Source organism: Peromyscus leucopus, chromosome 22, assembly GCF_004664715.2.
Source record: "Peromyscus leucopus breed LL Stock chromosome 22, UCI_PerLeu_2.1, whole genome shotgun sequence".
In the NCBI taxonomy this organism is placed as follows: domain Eukaryota; kingdom Metazoa; phylum Chordata; class Mammalia; order Rodentia; family Cricetidae; genus Peromyscus; species Peromyscus leucopus.
In genome coordinates, this window is record NC_051081.1 from 22,152,610 (window position 1) to 22,167,148 (window position 14,539).

General features: G+C 39.3%; 1 protein-coding gene across 1 annotated transcript in view; it reads right to left on the reverse strand.

Annotated features, from left to right (window-relative positions):
- Positions 1 to 14,539, reverse strand: part of Eml4 (EMAP like 4) — a 133,172-nt gene that overhangs the window by 41,616 nt on the left and 77,017 nt on the right. The window contains 4 exon segments of the mRNA XM_028892467.2: positions 8,120 to 8,152; positions 8,342 to 8,367; positions 8,816 to 8,944; positions 10,898 to 11,071. Coding sequence (XP_028748300.1) covers positions 8,120 to 8,152; positions 8,342 to 8,367; positions 8,816 to 8,944; positions 10,898 to 11,071 — 362 coding nt within the window.

Consider the following 14,539-nt stretch of genomic DNA (forward strand, 5'->3'; position numbering starts at 1 on the left):
ATGTTTACATCCTTGGAAGTGTGTGTGTGTGTGTGTGTGTGTGTGTGTGTGTGTGTGACAGAGAGAGAGAGAGAGAGAGAGAGAGAGAGAGAGAGAGAGAGAGGAAGAGAGAGAGATGGGGTGGAGGCAGTCAGGCAGACACCAGCCTGACCAGCATACAACATACAAGCCATGGGTTTGCAACTTTTTTTTTTTTTTTTTTTAAAAGCAAACAGCCCTTTCCTTGGGAATTAAGTACAATATGAGGGTAGCACTCTTTTCTTGCTGCAAATGTTTTCTTCAGACTTTTAGGTTTCCTTTCTTTTCTTTCTTTCTTTCTTTCTTTCTTTCTTTCTTTCTTTCTTTCTTTCTTTCTTTCTTTCTTTCTTTCTTTCTTTTCTTTCTTTTTCTTTCAAAGACAAGGTCTCACTGTATAGCTCTATCTAGCTTAGAACTTACAATGTTGACCAGGCTGACCTTGAACTCAGAGATCCCCCTGCCTGTACTGTCCAAGTGCTGGGATTAAAGGCATGTGCCACCATGCCCAGTTCTCTCTAAGGCATCTTACTTTACAGTCAAATAATTTGTATTGCTGTTTGTTTTACCCAGCAGTACTTTCTGCTGTCCTCACTGTGAACTAAGAGGAAGACAAACTGAAAGGTGTAGAGTCAGGAACTTATCAGAGTAAGGTTTAAGATCAGTGACAACAAGACCCAGAGTCTGGTGGTGCGGAAAACAGGTATATTAAACTACTTCTCCTAGTGCTAGCAGACAGAGCAGGTGATCAATACTCAGCAGGGACGCTGCTCCCTGAGTGCAATGGCTGCCCACTGCACTGGCACACTCAACAGTTCTGGGCTCAGTGTGTGGACGGAACGTAAACTGTGACACAGACCTTGGTTTGAACAGACCTCGGCTTTGGTCCTCCCGAATGCTCAGGCTAAAACATTATGTATTGGTAACTGAATCTCATCAGTGATAAAGTCACTTGACTATAAAGGCAATTCTCTGAGATACTGATGAAGGCTATTCATCTTTTAAGAGGCCCTTGCCCAGCATGGGAACTGAAAAAAAACAATCTTATGAGTTCACCTAGTCCAATCCCCACTTTTCAAAAAGGGAAAGCATGGCTTAACCAATTGCAATAAGTTTTTAATCTGCATTCCAAGATTCTGTTATTCAGAACTTTAGACACATTTCTACTGTATTAACTAGGTTCTAACACAGGTGTGGTGGAGCACACTTTTAATCCCAGTATTCAGGAGGCAGAGGCAGCTGGGTCTCTAAATGAGTTAAAGGGCAGCATGGTCTACACAGCGAGTTCCAGAGCTGCATAGTGAGACCGTGTCTTCAAGACAAACCAACCCCAGGAAATGTAGGTTCTAGATCTGCACTTTCCAACATCAGTCACTGACCCATGAATGGCTGGGATGTGCCTAGCATGAGTGAGATACATTGCAAGTATAAAATATACAGCAGATTTTAAAGACTTTGTATGGAAAAAACTGAAAGTTCATTAATAATTTCACTAATAATCCCGTATCAAAAAGGTACTATCCTGGCTATCTGTAGTAGGTTTATTACCAAGTGTCGCACTGTCATTTGTCATAGGAAGTTTAGGTCACATACACACTGTGTGATACCTTTCCACTAGAGAGCAGGGCACTCGGGTGAGCGGATACTTGTCCGGTGACCTGTATGGAGTACAGTCACTTGTATCATGGGTACTACTGCTCAAAGACTTCTCAATTCACCCACCCCTCCCGGGTTCCGCTTTGTGAACCCTGGCCATGGAGCTGGGTGTCTGCATCCCACTTCCGGGAGGCTGAGACAGAGCAGGAGTGCACGGCCATTCTGTCGCACACCACTTGACACTAGCGGGGGCTTTACGAGATGCTATCTCAAAAAAAAAAAAAATCCGTTTCTATTATGCAATTCGTGGAACTAGTAGCTCCTTTGAAAAAAGAATTTGAGTCTCAAACATAAGCAAAACACAGAAAAGCATGATACCAAATTGCCAAAACAAAACTAAGGAATCTTTACTTGATTTTGGCTGTTTCTTTACTAGCACTTCTGCCCCAAACCATGCAGCTAGAAACCAAGAAGATAAACAAGACGCTGGATAAAGAAACTCTGATTTTATAGTAGAAATTGACAGAGACCATTTTTGGAAGGCTTCCAAGATGATTTCAAGTCCCAGCTAATGACCCAAGCATCTACCTGTGCACCATGCGTGTACAGAAGCCGCAGGGATCAGGAGAGGGCACCGGGTCCCCTGGAACTGGAATACTGGGTGGATATAACTTGCCATGTAGGTGACAGGAATCAAACCTGGGCCCTCTGCAAGAGCAACAAGTGCTCTTAACCACTGAGCCATCCTCAACTCTGACCAGGTTGCTTCATTGTAATAAAAATTTAAAATCCGGCAGTGGTGGCGCACGCCTTTAATCCCAGCTCTCAGGAGGCAGAGGCAGGTGAGTTCAAGGCCAGCCTGAGCTACAGAGCAAGTTCCAGGACAGGCTTCAAAGCTACACAGAGAAACTCTGTCTCAAAAAAAAAAGAAAAGAAAAAAAGAAAAATAAAATAAAATAAAATTCAACAAACCAGGCTGGGTGTATTGGCATAAACCTTTCATCTCAATACTCAAGAAGCAGAGGCAGCCTCGTCTACAGAGAATTCCAGGCTAGCCAGTTTAGAGCCTGTCTTTTAAAAAGAAAAAAAAAAGGGGGGGGGGCTGGAGAGATGGCTCAGAGGTTAAGATCACCGACTACTCTTCCAGAGGTCCTGAGTTCAATTCCCAGCAACCACATGGTGGCTCACAACCATCTGTAATGAGATCTGGCGCCCTCTTCTGTATACATAATAAATAAATAAATCCTTTAAAAAAAAGAAAAAAAAAAGAGGAAAAAAAGTTCAACAAAACGTCATGTGTAAAGAATTTTTAAAAAATTTACATGCATAGGCCATGAGTAGTGAATTGCGGCAGTCTAGTCTAATCTAAGCTGCTAAATCTAAATCCACAGGTAACAAAAAGACCCTAGTGATAGTGCCCACCAAATACGATATGTATTAGTTTTACTAATTAGGTAATTTTACTAATATGTAATTAGTTTTACTAATTAGGATACAACCCAGGTTTGAAAATTTGACTAGTACTAAAATACTATTTTCATCACCTTCTTTGTTCTGTAAGTTAGCAAAATTTCCTCAATTCCTAGAGGCAGGAGCATGCATACATGATAACACAAAAGACATGACACTAACAACTTAGGTTTAGACTAAGCTAACCTGGGAAACAGATAATGACGTCTGTGTACCTAAGAAACTCAATGTTAATTAAAACAATAAACCAATTTAACAATCTCTTTTAACTCAAGCCACCTCTTACCTCCATCTGTTTTGGTTACAACTCTATCATAAAAGTACTTTTGGGAAGCAGAGCAGGCGGATCTCTGTGAGTTTGAGGCCAGCCTGGTCTACAGAGTGAGATCCAGGACAGGCACCAAAACTACACAGAGAAACCCTGTCTTGAAAAAAACCAGAAAAAAAAAAAAAAAAAAAAGGACGTGAAAACATCATATACAAGAGTTTGCTTACATAGTTTGGATCTCTGCTTCCCCCAAAAAGGCTTTCTTTTTGAAAAGTTAGGGAATGGTGCCGGGAGTAACGGCTGCACAGTGAGACTGCCGCACAGAAAGAGGGAAGGGATTTCAGATCTCTCTCTAGCTCCGCTTTTCCAATTAACTACGGCAGGAAAAGAAACACAAGGTTTCAGGGGTATAAGAATCTACAAATGAAATGCTAATGAAGCAGGATGCATGAACAGACTTTAACTTTTATTTTTTGGATTTTTTTGCCTTGAGTTTTCTGAGGCTGGGTTTCATTCTTAACCAAGTCTGTCCTGGAACTCCTGTCATATTCCTGCCCCAGCCTCCCAAACGCTGGGATCACAGACGTAAGTCCCCACACCTACGTGTCTTATGTCTTTTTAAAACATTCAGATAAAACAAAATGCAAAGATATGATGAATATGGGTCAAATTATAGGTGCTTCCAATAGTATTTACATATAATTTTAGATAGAAAAATATTTCACAATCTTTATTTAAAAAATGTTACTAAAGGGGGGAAAACCCAGAGCATTTTTGGTGGAGCTGTTCCCTGGAGAACCAAAGGGCGAGCAGCCTCAGGGTGCAAAGAGCAAGTTACTGTCTTCCTGTAATCTTGGTGTACATGCCACTGATGGACAGTGTCCACAGGATCTCACTGAACATGAGGACACTCAAGTCAAAACTCTCAGTGAGGGACGTTTCACCAAATCAACAGTTTCCCTCCAACCAACAGACTCTGAACTGCTCTCAACCTACAACTGTTACTTTAGTCACCACAGAACTGTAATTTTTAAAATCTTCTGTGATACATGTCATTTTGCTCCTGTATCTCATGTTCATCTCACTTACGTTACAGCCATTATGCCTCTTGCATGAGTAAGGTGAAGTTTCTATTGTGAAGAATAAATATCTTAGAAATATAATGGCTAGCAAATCCAACACTGCATGCATCCTGTGAACAGTGATTTACCTGCTATACCTTATCACAGTATTAAAACAAACAAACAAACAAACAAACAAACAAAAAAACCTGCCTCAGGGCTTATGTACTTCAGATCCCTCCACTTACAAAACTCTTTCTCTAGATATTCACATATTTCACTCATTTTTGTAGGACAGTTTAAATGTCACCGGATCAGAAATGCCAACCATTCTACATAATAGTAAACTCTTATTCTTTCCAAATAGGTGTCATCTCATAACATTAAGAATTTGTAATACTCTGTCTTCACTTTTTTTCTCAGAGCTGAGGACCGAACCCAGGGCCTTGTGCTTGCTAGGCAAGCGCTCTACCACCGAGCTAAATCCCCAACCCCTGTCTACATCTTGTATGTTTCAACTGTTTGCCTCATAAATTCCATGTGGTTCAGACATAGTAACTGCTGTAATCCTGAGTTCTTAGTATAGGGCCTGACAAAGTAAATACTCAAAATTTTGTTAAACAAACAACTAAATATATAAAATGGTTATCTGATAAAGGAACAATTCAGAAGCATGTCAGATCTGTAAGGCTGTCAGAATCGCAAGATTATTTAGGGCTTACTTTTCTTTCCCCTGTTCAGTACACGTTTCTATTGGCTATTCAAAGTTTACTTGAGGGCTGAAGTAGGAGCAGAGAGAACAAGCAGAGCGAGAATACAGGGTTCTAAGGAAGATGAGTAGCTGTGGGGAGAGAAAGGAAGGAGGGAGAGAGGAGGAGAGAAGAGCTAGGATACTAGCATGGACTCTGAAGTATGTAACAGGTGCTTGTATTACCAGTCTGCGCTTGATATGCTGACAGGTGCCACTGGTAGCCATGTCTCTCTGCTAGAGGAAGGGAAACTACTCCTGTTGATAGATGGCAACTAGTGTTCTAAGTTCCTGAGGAATGCTGGTTTTCCTCTGACCTCCAGAAATCCTCCCATAGAGCAGGCTGAACTCACTGGATTGCCTTTTGGAGTCTGGGGGATTGGAGTTTAGGTCCAGTGAGCTCAAAAAATGTTCTTCAGGGCTGGAAATGCAGCTGAGCGCATGCCAAGCTGTGGTCTACATCTAGAGAATGTGCAGTGCTTGCCTAGCATGAGAGGTCTTAGGTTTGATCCCTAGCAAGCATCGCATAAAAAGAAACCCAAACTACAACCGGTTCTTAGTGGGTAAGTTACAAACAGAACAGTACTGTCCCAACTGCCACATCTAGTAACAAACAGCGCTAGAGGAAACGTTACTAAGTTCTAACTGCTAGCAGCACTTTACCCCTGCCGTGAATATAACAAAACCCAAAGAGAGCAAGTACAAAAGGCTTAGGTATCTGGTGAAGACCTAAGCCTTTCCTGAAAGCTTGCCCGTGTACATCCTTTCCCGCTGCCAACTGCTTCCAACCAGGGCTCCTGCTCTGTGTGTGTGTGTGTGTGTGTGTGTGTGTGTGTGTGTGTGTGTGTGTGTGTGTGTAAAAGCCTTGCACTCAAATGTATAAAAAAATGGAAAGGCAGTCTTTATTTGCTGTAAGTTGTAAAGTTTGATATTCATTTGCATGGCATATTACAACATTTTTATATTTTAACTATTGATGCTAAAATCATTTTTGGACATTCTTTTAAAATTGTAATTTATTTACTTCTTAGACTTTTTTTGTGTGCCAGTAACAACAATTACAGCAGAGACAGGTGGATTTCTGCGAGTTTGAGGTCAGTCTGACCTATAGAGTGAGTTCCAGGACAGCCAGTGGTTATACAGAGGAACCCTGTCTCGGGGGTGCATAGGAGACAATTCAAGTATAATTGCTCAAACTAAATTCTACCTCTTTTGCCCACTTCTCCAGTCTTTGGTCTTTCAGTAGGGTCACTTATCTAGTTCTTTCAAACTAGTCTCCACAATGCCCCCATTTCCTACCTCCCACACTCTCTACCTGGTCAACAATTTAGAATCTATTAGTCAGGACAGAAACTAACTATGTAACTGACTACACAAGAGTCTTGACAGGTCCACTCTAGTGATTACTCTCCAGAAAGAATAAACTAATTAAAGAGTAAAGAGATGTACTCAAACTGTATAACTAATGCTAGTGTGATCAATATGTGATATCATCAATTCCCATCCCTGGGAAACTGTTTTGAAGGTGAAATTCTTGTAACAAAATTCAACTTCCTTTTTTTCCTCTCCACCTTCTTCCAAGCACTGGCCCCCTCCTTCCATTCTGCTTCTCTGCACACTACCACCCAAGAAATGACATTATTTTACCTGTTCACCTGAATGATTTTGAAGATTGTGCCAATACAGAGCACTCTCACAAATTGATGTTAGGTTCCCCTTTCCCTTCCAAACATACTGAAGAAAGACAGCCCTTTCTCAATTCCTGTATGAGGATTCTGTCAGACTGGAGTGTAACTGGAGTGTGTCTCTAGAAGATTTAGTACAGCCACCATCTTTGGATACAGTGTTTCCTAGTTTTCAAGGATGTCTGTACATACTATTCCGCCATGTGAAGTGAGCTTTGCTGTGGTTATTATTCTCAGGTCAGAACACTGTTCAAGGATACTGCCATTTGGCCTAGGCCATGAGGCTACCAAACAGAAGAACTGGGACCCATGGCTGTCCACATTCACTGCTCTTTCTGCATATAAGGGCCTCTATTTAACAAAGTTTGGCTAGAATCAAAACTGTGTTTTAAGTAGATTCAGTATTTTCTTTGGGTATGTCAAACATTATGTAATCTATATTCTTATAATGCAAAAATTCAGATCTACCTGAAGAATATCACATTTCAACCTTGTTTATAATTTCTGTGTAAAAAACTTATGATCTAAAGAATATAACCAATATATATATTTTTCTTTCTAGAAGAAAATAAAAATTCACAGGAATTAAGTTAAATTGCTAACAGAAAATTTAAGCACATTTTAGCCAATTAATAGTCCAGAAAACAAAGATAGCTCTGACACCAGAAATGAGGTGCAAAAAGCATGCACAGAAAAGGCATGGTTTCATCTAAAACAGCATGCTTCAATTACATTTGCAAGCAATTTGAGGAGAATGTAAAAGTGATACATAAAACTTACCTACTTTGCTATTAAATATTAAATATACATATATAGAGTTATCCTGTTTCAGTCAGAACGAGCCAATAGCAAGTAGCCAGAAATAACAATTAATAAAGGGGGAAAATTGAAGAAGAAATGCTTTGCTAGACTCATTATGAGTCTTAGCAGCAAGAAACAAGTGATTATTTGCAACCAAGTTGGCAAGACAGGAAAGTTAAAATTTATCAATCTTTTAAATGGCTTTTCTAAGTATAATTTTTAGAGGAAACATATTTTATTATTTCTTTATGTTGATATATTTATTTTTACTGTTCACCTTAATTCTTCAGATCTCACAGAAGACAGTTGTTTGTTTTTTTTTTTCTTTTTAAAAAAGCAGTTGTACTTCCTAGTCAAATTACCATGGTATTTCCTTTGTTAAGAGGAAAGCCAGAAAGCAGTAATGATGAAAAGCCAAATAAGAGATCCAGAAGAGGCCGACTCGGGAGGCACCCGCTGCAGAGCGTATCCTTACCTTGGCTGTTTTTTTCACGGGTTGACATTTTTGCTGGTTGAGACAAAAATGACATATCTTACAATAAAAACTGAGCATTTTCTTAAATGACTACAGAAATGTCTTTTTGGTTACTATGAACTAATAAATTATACTGAATGAAATTGTCATATTCTTATGAATCAACAATAGTTAAAATGATGCTAAAAAGGCAAGTATTTTTAAAAAGAATTTTTAATTTACCTTGATTGATGATGACATCTTTATGTCTAAAAAAAAGAATGCAAAGAACACATTTATTTTATATGGCTCAGCACTAGAATCACCTGAAAGAATTAAAAATTTTGATGCCTAGCCCATATCCTAGATAAATCTCTACAAGTAAAATTCAGGAGTAGTATTTCTTTCAGTTTCTCAGTGGTTTCAACTACTAATATATATACTATTTTATAAAACAACAAATATCACACATAATGATCAAAACAGTGAAAGCACACAAAAAAAGAGTATAATACTAAAATCTTTCAAGATTGAAATATTGGAGAAAAATTAATAGGAAGACAAAGCTTTTCTATGAAGACTTAACAAAATACACTAACTAGAAACAATCAATCAACTGAAACAGATTAAAAGGTTCAAATTAGGCATGTCGTCACACACAACAGTACAGAGACACAATTATTAATTTTCACATATGACAAATATGACTTAACTTACTTGTCTGCACTTTTTATAACCTTTGATATTAGTTTTGATGTTGAAACGGTTTTCAATAATTTATTACGACTATCATCTGAATTTTCCCATGAGTTATGTGACTTTTCAGCTGTTGGTGGACGTTTTATGCTAGAAAAAACACATTAATTTCTTAGATGAACGTTTGAGTAGCAATGACATGTAACTGACAGTTTCAATAGAGAATGAAAGAAGAGAGTACTGCCCTTAAGGAATCCAGGGGTGAGGAGGATTAGTTGGAAGGCTGTGGCTGGATGAGTGGAGGAGTTAAACAAGGCAATTAGGAAGTCTGTGTTACATGGTCATTCAAAAGAGCCACTAAAACAAACACTATCTAGAAAAAGAAATCTCCACAATCTGCTGTTAATACAAGAAAATGCTTAGATGGCTATGGACTCAATCTCATAATTTGTAGCTATAAAAATACGAATTATAAGCCTGAAATGAGACTGTACCTTTCATTCTGTATGTAATTATGTTCATGTAGTTAATTTATACATGACACAAATTTCTAAGTAAGCTGTGATGCTAAAATGGAAGCTTTTGTTTACAGTTTTAGAGACTTTCATCTAGGATCAGAAATACACAATATGTGATACAATAAAAAGCTATTGGCATTATCAGTGAGGATAACCTGTATTTGTAACTGAAATTTTATGGTTTATAAATGACTTTCTGGCTGCATTGCTAACTACCCCGAAACTCATCCAGTCTTCAATACTTCTGCAACAGTGCATCCAAAGAGCAACTTAGAAGGGCAAGCACATTTCCAGGAGACGCTAAGCTGAAAAGGAGACTCTGGGACAAAGAGACACCAAGTTAGTCAGAACCTGAGAGATCATGAGCCTCGCCTGCACACGGTAAGAAGTTGCATAACATTAATAACTCCACAGGAGCCCAGGCAGAAGGACCACAGACCCTTAGACAGCACAAGAATCTGCATCAGGCACAGAGACAAAGCATTCTGTAAATGGTAAACATGCATTAATCAAGTGAAGAATATTTTGGTTTTTTAAATTTCCATTATAGACTTGAAGCAAAACATTAAAGTAGCTAATGAGAAATATACTGCAAATCTTTTAGAGTGATTGTCATTTACTTTACTGAAGTTCTACCCAGTGCTGGGGGTGGATTAATAGTTTCCTCAAATTCCTCTGCAGTACTATGATAATAAAATATCTAAGGAATGCTAAAACTTGAGTCCATGTTTCTAAATAGTGCCCACCCTGCTCCGCCCCTTCTTTGAGATAGGGTTTCTCTGTGAAACAGTCCTGGCTGTCCTCAAACTGGCTTTGTAGATCAGGCTGGCCTTGAACTAAGAAATTTGCCTACCTCTTCCTCCCAAGTACTAGGATTAAAGGTGTGTGCCACCACCACCCGAATAAATGGGCCAAATTAATTAAAACTGGTATCAATATTTGTTACAAGGCAGCTAGCTGCATCGGTGAGCCCTGGTGTACACGTCTATACCCCTAATTTAGGCTCACACACATTTGTTAGAATGTTTTTCCTTTCTCTCATCACTTTAAAATATTAATTATTATGGAACAGAGAAAAGCTCTCAAACAAGCCTTTAGCATAGAAAAGACAAGGTGAAATTAATTCATTTCCATAATCAAGCAAGAAATTATCCTCCCAAGACCCAAAGCTGAAATTGGGATACAGCCACAAGAACCGTTTGTTTAAAGGGGCCTTTCTTACAAGTTGAGGTTGTAATGATGCCAAAATGTAGTGAGGATAATTAACATGGCAATTTCTATCCATGGCTATAAATTTAAGAACTACCTAAAATTTTTTAAATATTCTGTAATTTTATTATAAAAATATTGTTTGGGCTGTTTATACCTCTTTCCTTTCACCAAATTGTTTGTAACTTAGTTTCTTTGACAGTTACAACTGAAAAATTATGGTTCTAAATCTTTATTTCCCGGTGTTCTAAAATACAGATTCCAAGCAATGAAGAAGTTTTCTCTTGGACTCCATGGATAGCCAACTTTTCCCAAATCACAAAATTTAGGTATCTTTACAACCGTTCCCTAGCTCTGTACTTGGGATGGTTAAAACCTTTTGGTGGGAGCGGAGCTCTTGCTCTCTGGAGTTTGTCTGTTTATTTGGAGAGGCTGTGAAGAGGGCTGGGGAGAAGGTGATGCTCGCATTTGTGGGCTCTGATCATTAGAATGAGACTCCTCTCTTTTTTCTCTCTGTCCTTGTGGCTTTTCTTTCTTTTTTTCTGTACCACTGTAAAATAAAGTATAACATGGAACAACACATATTTAAACAAACTTTAAAATCAAAATAATAAAGTGATTAAAATTCAAGACCCTAAATCATATAATTAATACAATTTATATTATTTTTATTCAATAAGGAAAAGTAATCGTTAATAAAGAATTAATTTTCTAAAATCTAAGATAATAATCCATTCTATGAAAAAAAAAATCCATCCTATGAAGATTGCCCTTTTGGACGAAAGTGACCTCTAATGGATTTTTTGTAATTTTGGTAGATTTCAGTGGGGCTGGAGAAGCTCTTTAACTAATTCCAACTTATCCACATCAGAGCACTGGAGGGTCTTTGCTTTCCCTGTACAAAGAAACTGACTGGCGACACACTAAGTGCTCACATTTAACCCAGCCTAGTCCCGGGTTCCTCTGCCTCTGTCAACTGAGGCTTCTCTCTGTGGTGAGGAGAAGGTGGGCTGTGGTACTGAGCATCAATTCAGGGACTCACATATGCTAGCTAGGCACTCTCCTGATGAGGTATACCCAGAGCCTCCAACAAGAGTTTTAAACTTCCTAAAATGTATTGTTTATTTCAAACCTGTTAATGCTAAGTTGTTACTTTAATTATAAAAGGTAAGTATAAAAATATAAACTATACATGAAAAGAAAACTGTAGTTCTGTGAAAACCAAGTTTTATGCTGTAGAAAGACTAAAGGGCTGGAGAGAGGGCCCAGCAGTTAGAGTGCTGGCTGCTCTTTCAGAAGACCTGAGTTCAGGGCTCAGCATCCACATCAGGGGGATTCAGTGAACCTGAACACAAATGTACTCATAATTTAAAAAAAAGATATATACACACACACACACACATACTCTAAGAGGCCTGGCATGGTTAGCGCACGCCTTTAATCCCAGCACTCAGGAGGCAGAGGCAGGAGGATCTCTGTGAGTTCGAGGCTAACCTGGTCTACAGGACAGCCAGGAGTACACAGAGAAACCCTGTCTTGATAAAAACAAAACAAAATAAAACAAACAAGCAAAAAAACAAAAAACAACAAAAATGAAAACAAAAATAAAACTAAAAAAATTTAAAAGTAAATTTAAAAAACTGATATTAAATGAAGGTAAAGTAATTTTTGTTTGTTTGTTTGGTTGGTTTTTCGAGACAGGGTTTCTCTGTGTAGCTTTGCGCCTTTCTTGGAGCTCACTTGGTAGCCCAGGCTGTCCTCGAACTCACAGAGATCCGCCTGGCTCTGCCTCCCGAGTGCTGGGATTAAAGGCTGCGCCACCAACGCCCGGCCCTAGTAATTTTTAAAGTCACAGAAAAAAAAGAAAACAAAATACATTGTTTTGCCAGAGTTTTACATTTCTTATTCTGCCTTTAAACTAAGAATTACAAAGTTACTTTGTATTTTTTGTAAGACAGTCAACAATGTGTATTTTATGTAAGACAGTCAACAAATGTGATCAAAGATACATCCTTTGAAAAGGAGGAAGAAGACTGTCCTGACAGATGACTAACTATTGATATATTTTAAGTTAAAAAACTGAACATTGGCCGGGCGGTGTGGCGCACACCTTTAATCCCAGCACTCGGGAGGCAGAGCCAGGTGGATCTCTGTGAGTTCGAGGACAGCCTGGGCTACCAAGTGAGTTCCAGGAAAGGCGCAAAGCTACACAGAGAAACCCTGTCTAAAAAAACCAAAAAAAAAAAAAAAAAAAAAAAAAAAACTGAACATACTTGTGTATAGTCTGTATGACTCTTCACTTGGACCCTTAACTGATAAAACACTGTCTAAGTCTCAGCTACACCCATGAACAGTACCACAAAGGACGGACTCAAGACTTGCGTTCCAATATTGAAAGGGTAGAACTAACTATGAGCACTCTAGTTCTAAAGCAAAGGACATTTAAATTTTATAAGGTATGTTCCAAGAGTATCTGTCAAAATATACATATATAATATATTAATAAATATAAATAAATATATATAAATAAACATGTGTATATAGCCTATACAACTCCACTATCACAGTGTAACAGTTAGGAATGTAATAACATAATCCTGACTTTGACATTCTGAATCCAATTCAGTTCTGATACCTTTGCACCAGCCACTGATTACTGACTCTGTGTTCAATTTTTTAAAAAGTGTGTGCTAGGAACAAATTCTTACCAGCAAATAGACTAAACCTTAAAATTAGAAAAACTGGGATTGGAGATGGTCAGCAGGTAATGGGGGCTCCCTGTGTTAAGTGTGAGAATCTGAGTTTGGATCTCCAGCTCCCATGTAGAAGCCAAGCATGGTAGTATTCACCCGGAAATCCAGCAGTAGAGGGGAGTGGGGGAGGGACAAGTGAATCCCAGGGGCTTGGGAGCCATCCGATCTAGGCAAAATTGTAAACTACAGATTCAGTGAGAGGCCCAGTCTCAAAAACTAAGGTAAGGAATGATGACCATCCAACATCAACCTGTGGTCTCCACAGATATGTGTGTGTGCACACACATTCACATACCACACAAAAAGGAAGGAAGGAAGGAGGGAGGGAGGGAGGGAAGGGGAAAGGGGGAAAGGAGGGAAGGAGGGAGTGACAGAAGGTCTGCATTAGATGTCACCTCTTTTGTAATAGTCTTCAAACTATTGTTTACGCTTAAAAGAGATTTTCTGTTGGGGTCCTAGACCCCCCTCCCCTAGTGTGCGGATCGCTAGACTGCAACAGCACAGCAGCCAGCTAGGAAAACCAGCCACAACTGAACTGTCACTGAATACAAACGGATCTCACTGAAAATGACACAGTAAGGCTGGGGAGGTGGCTTGGCAGTTAGGAGCCCCTCTGCTCTTCCCAGCACCTACACTGCAGCTCACAATACCAGCCACTCCAGTTACAGGGGATCCAAAATCCTCTTCTGGTGGGTGCTGCATGGTGCATTCACCAGACGGCAAAACATGCCAAGGAAATAAAAACGAAACCATTTTGAAAAATAATATTATAAATGTCCACTATGAACGTTTATTACAATGTTTTCTCCTGAAAATGAAGCAGAGATAATTTTAGCACTCTTTGAAAGGGGAAAACAAAATCTGGATTCTGTAGTGACATTAGGCTCTGGAAGGAATGTTTAAAGAACAGAAGGTTATTTCGTCGCCATTCTTGTGACCACCTGTTTGGTTGAGCACCTGTAACTCCACACTGTAACCTTTTGGCCACTGACACTAGTTCACTGAGTCAGCATACATCTGGGCGTTATAAACAACAACACAACCTGTTCAGGGCAGCTGATTTCCTGTGACCTTTCCAAACTCTACGTGCAGCAGTGAAAAGAAAGGTGGAGCCGGGCAGTGGTGGCACACGCCTTTAGTCCCCACACTTGGGAGGCAGAGCCAGAAGGATTTCTGTGAGTTCGAGGCCAGCCTGGGCTACAGAGCGAGATCCAGGACAGGCACCAAAACTACACAGAGAAATGCTGTCTCGAAAGCCCCCCCCC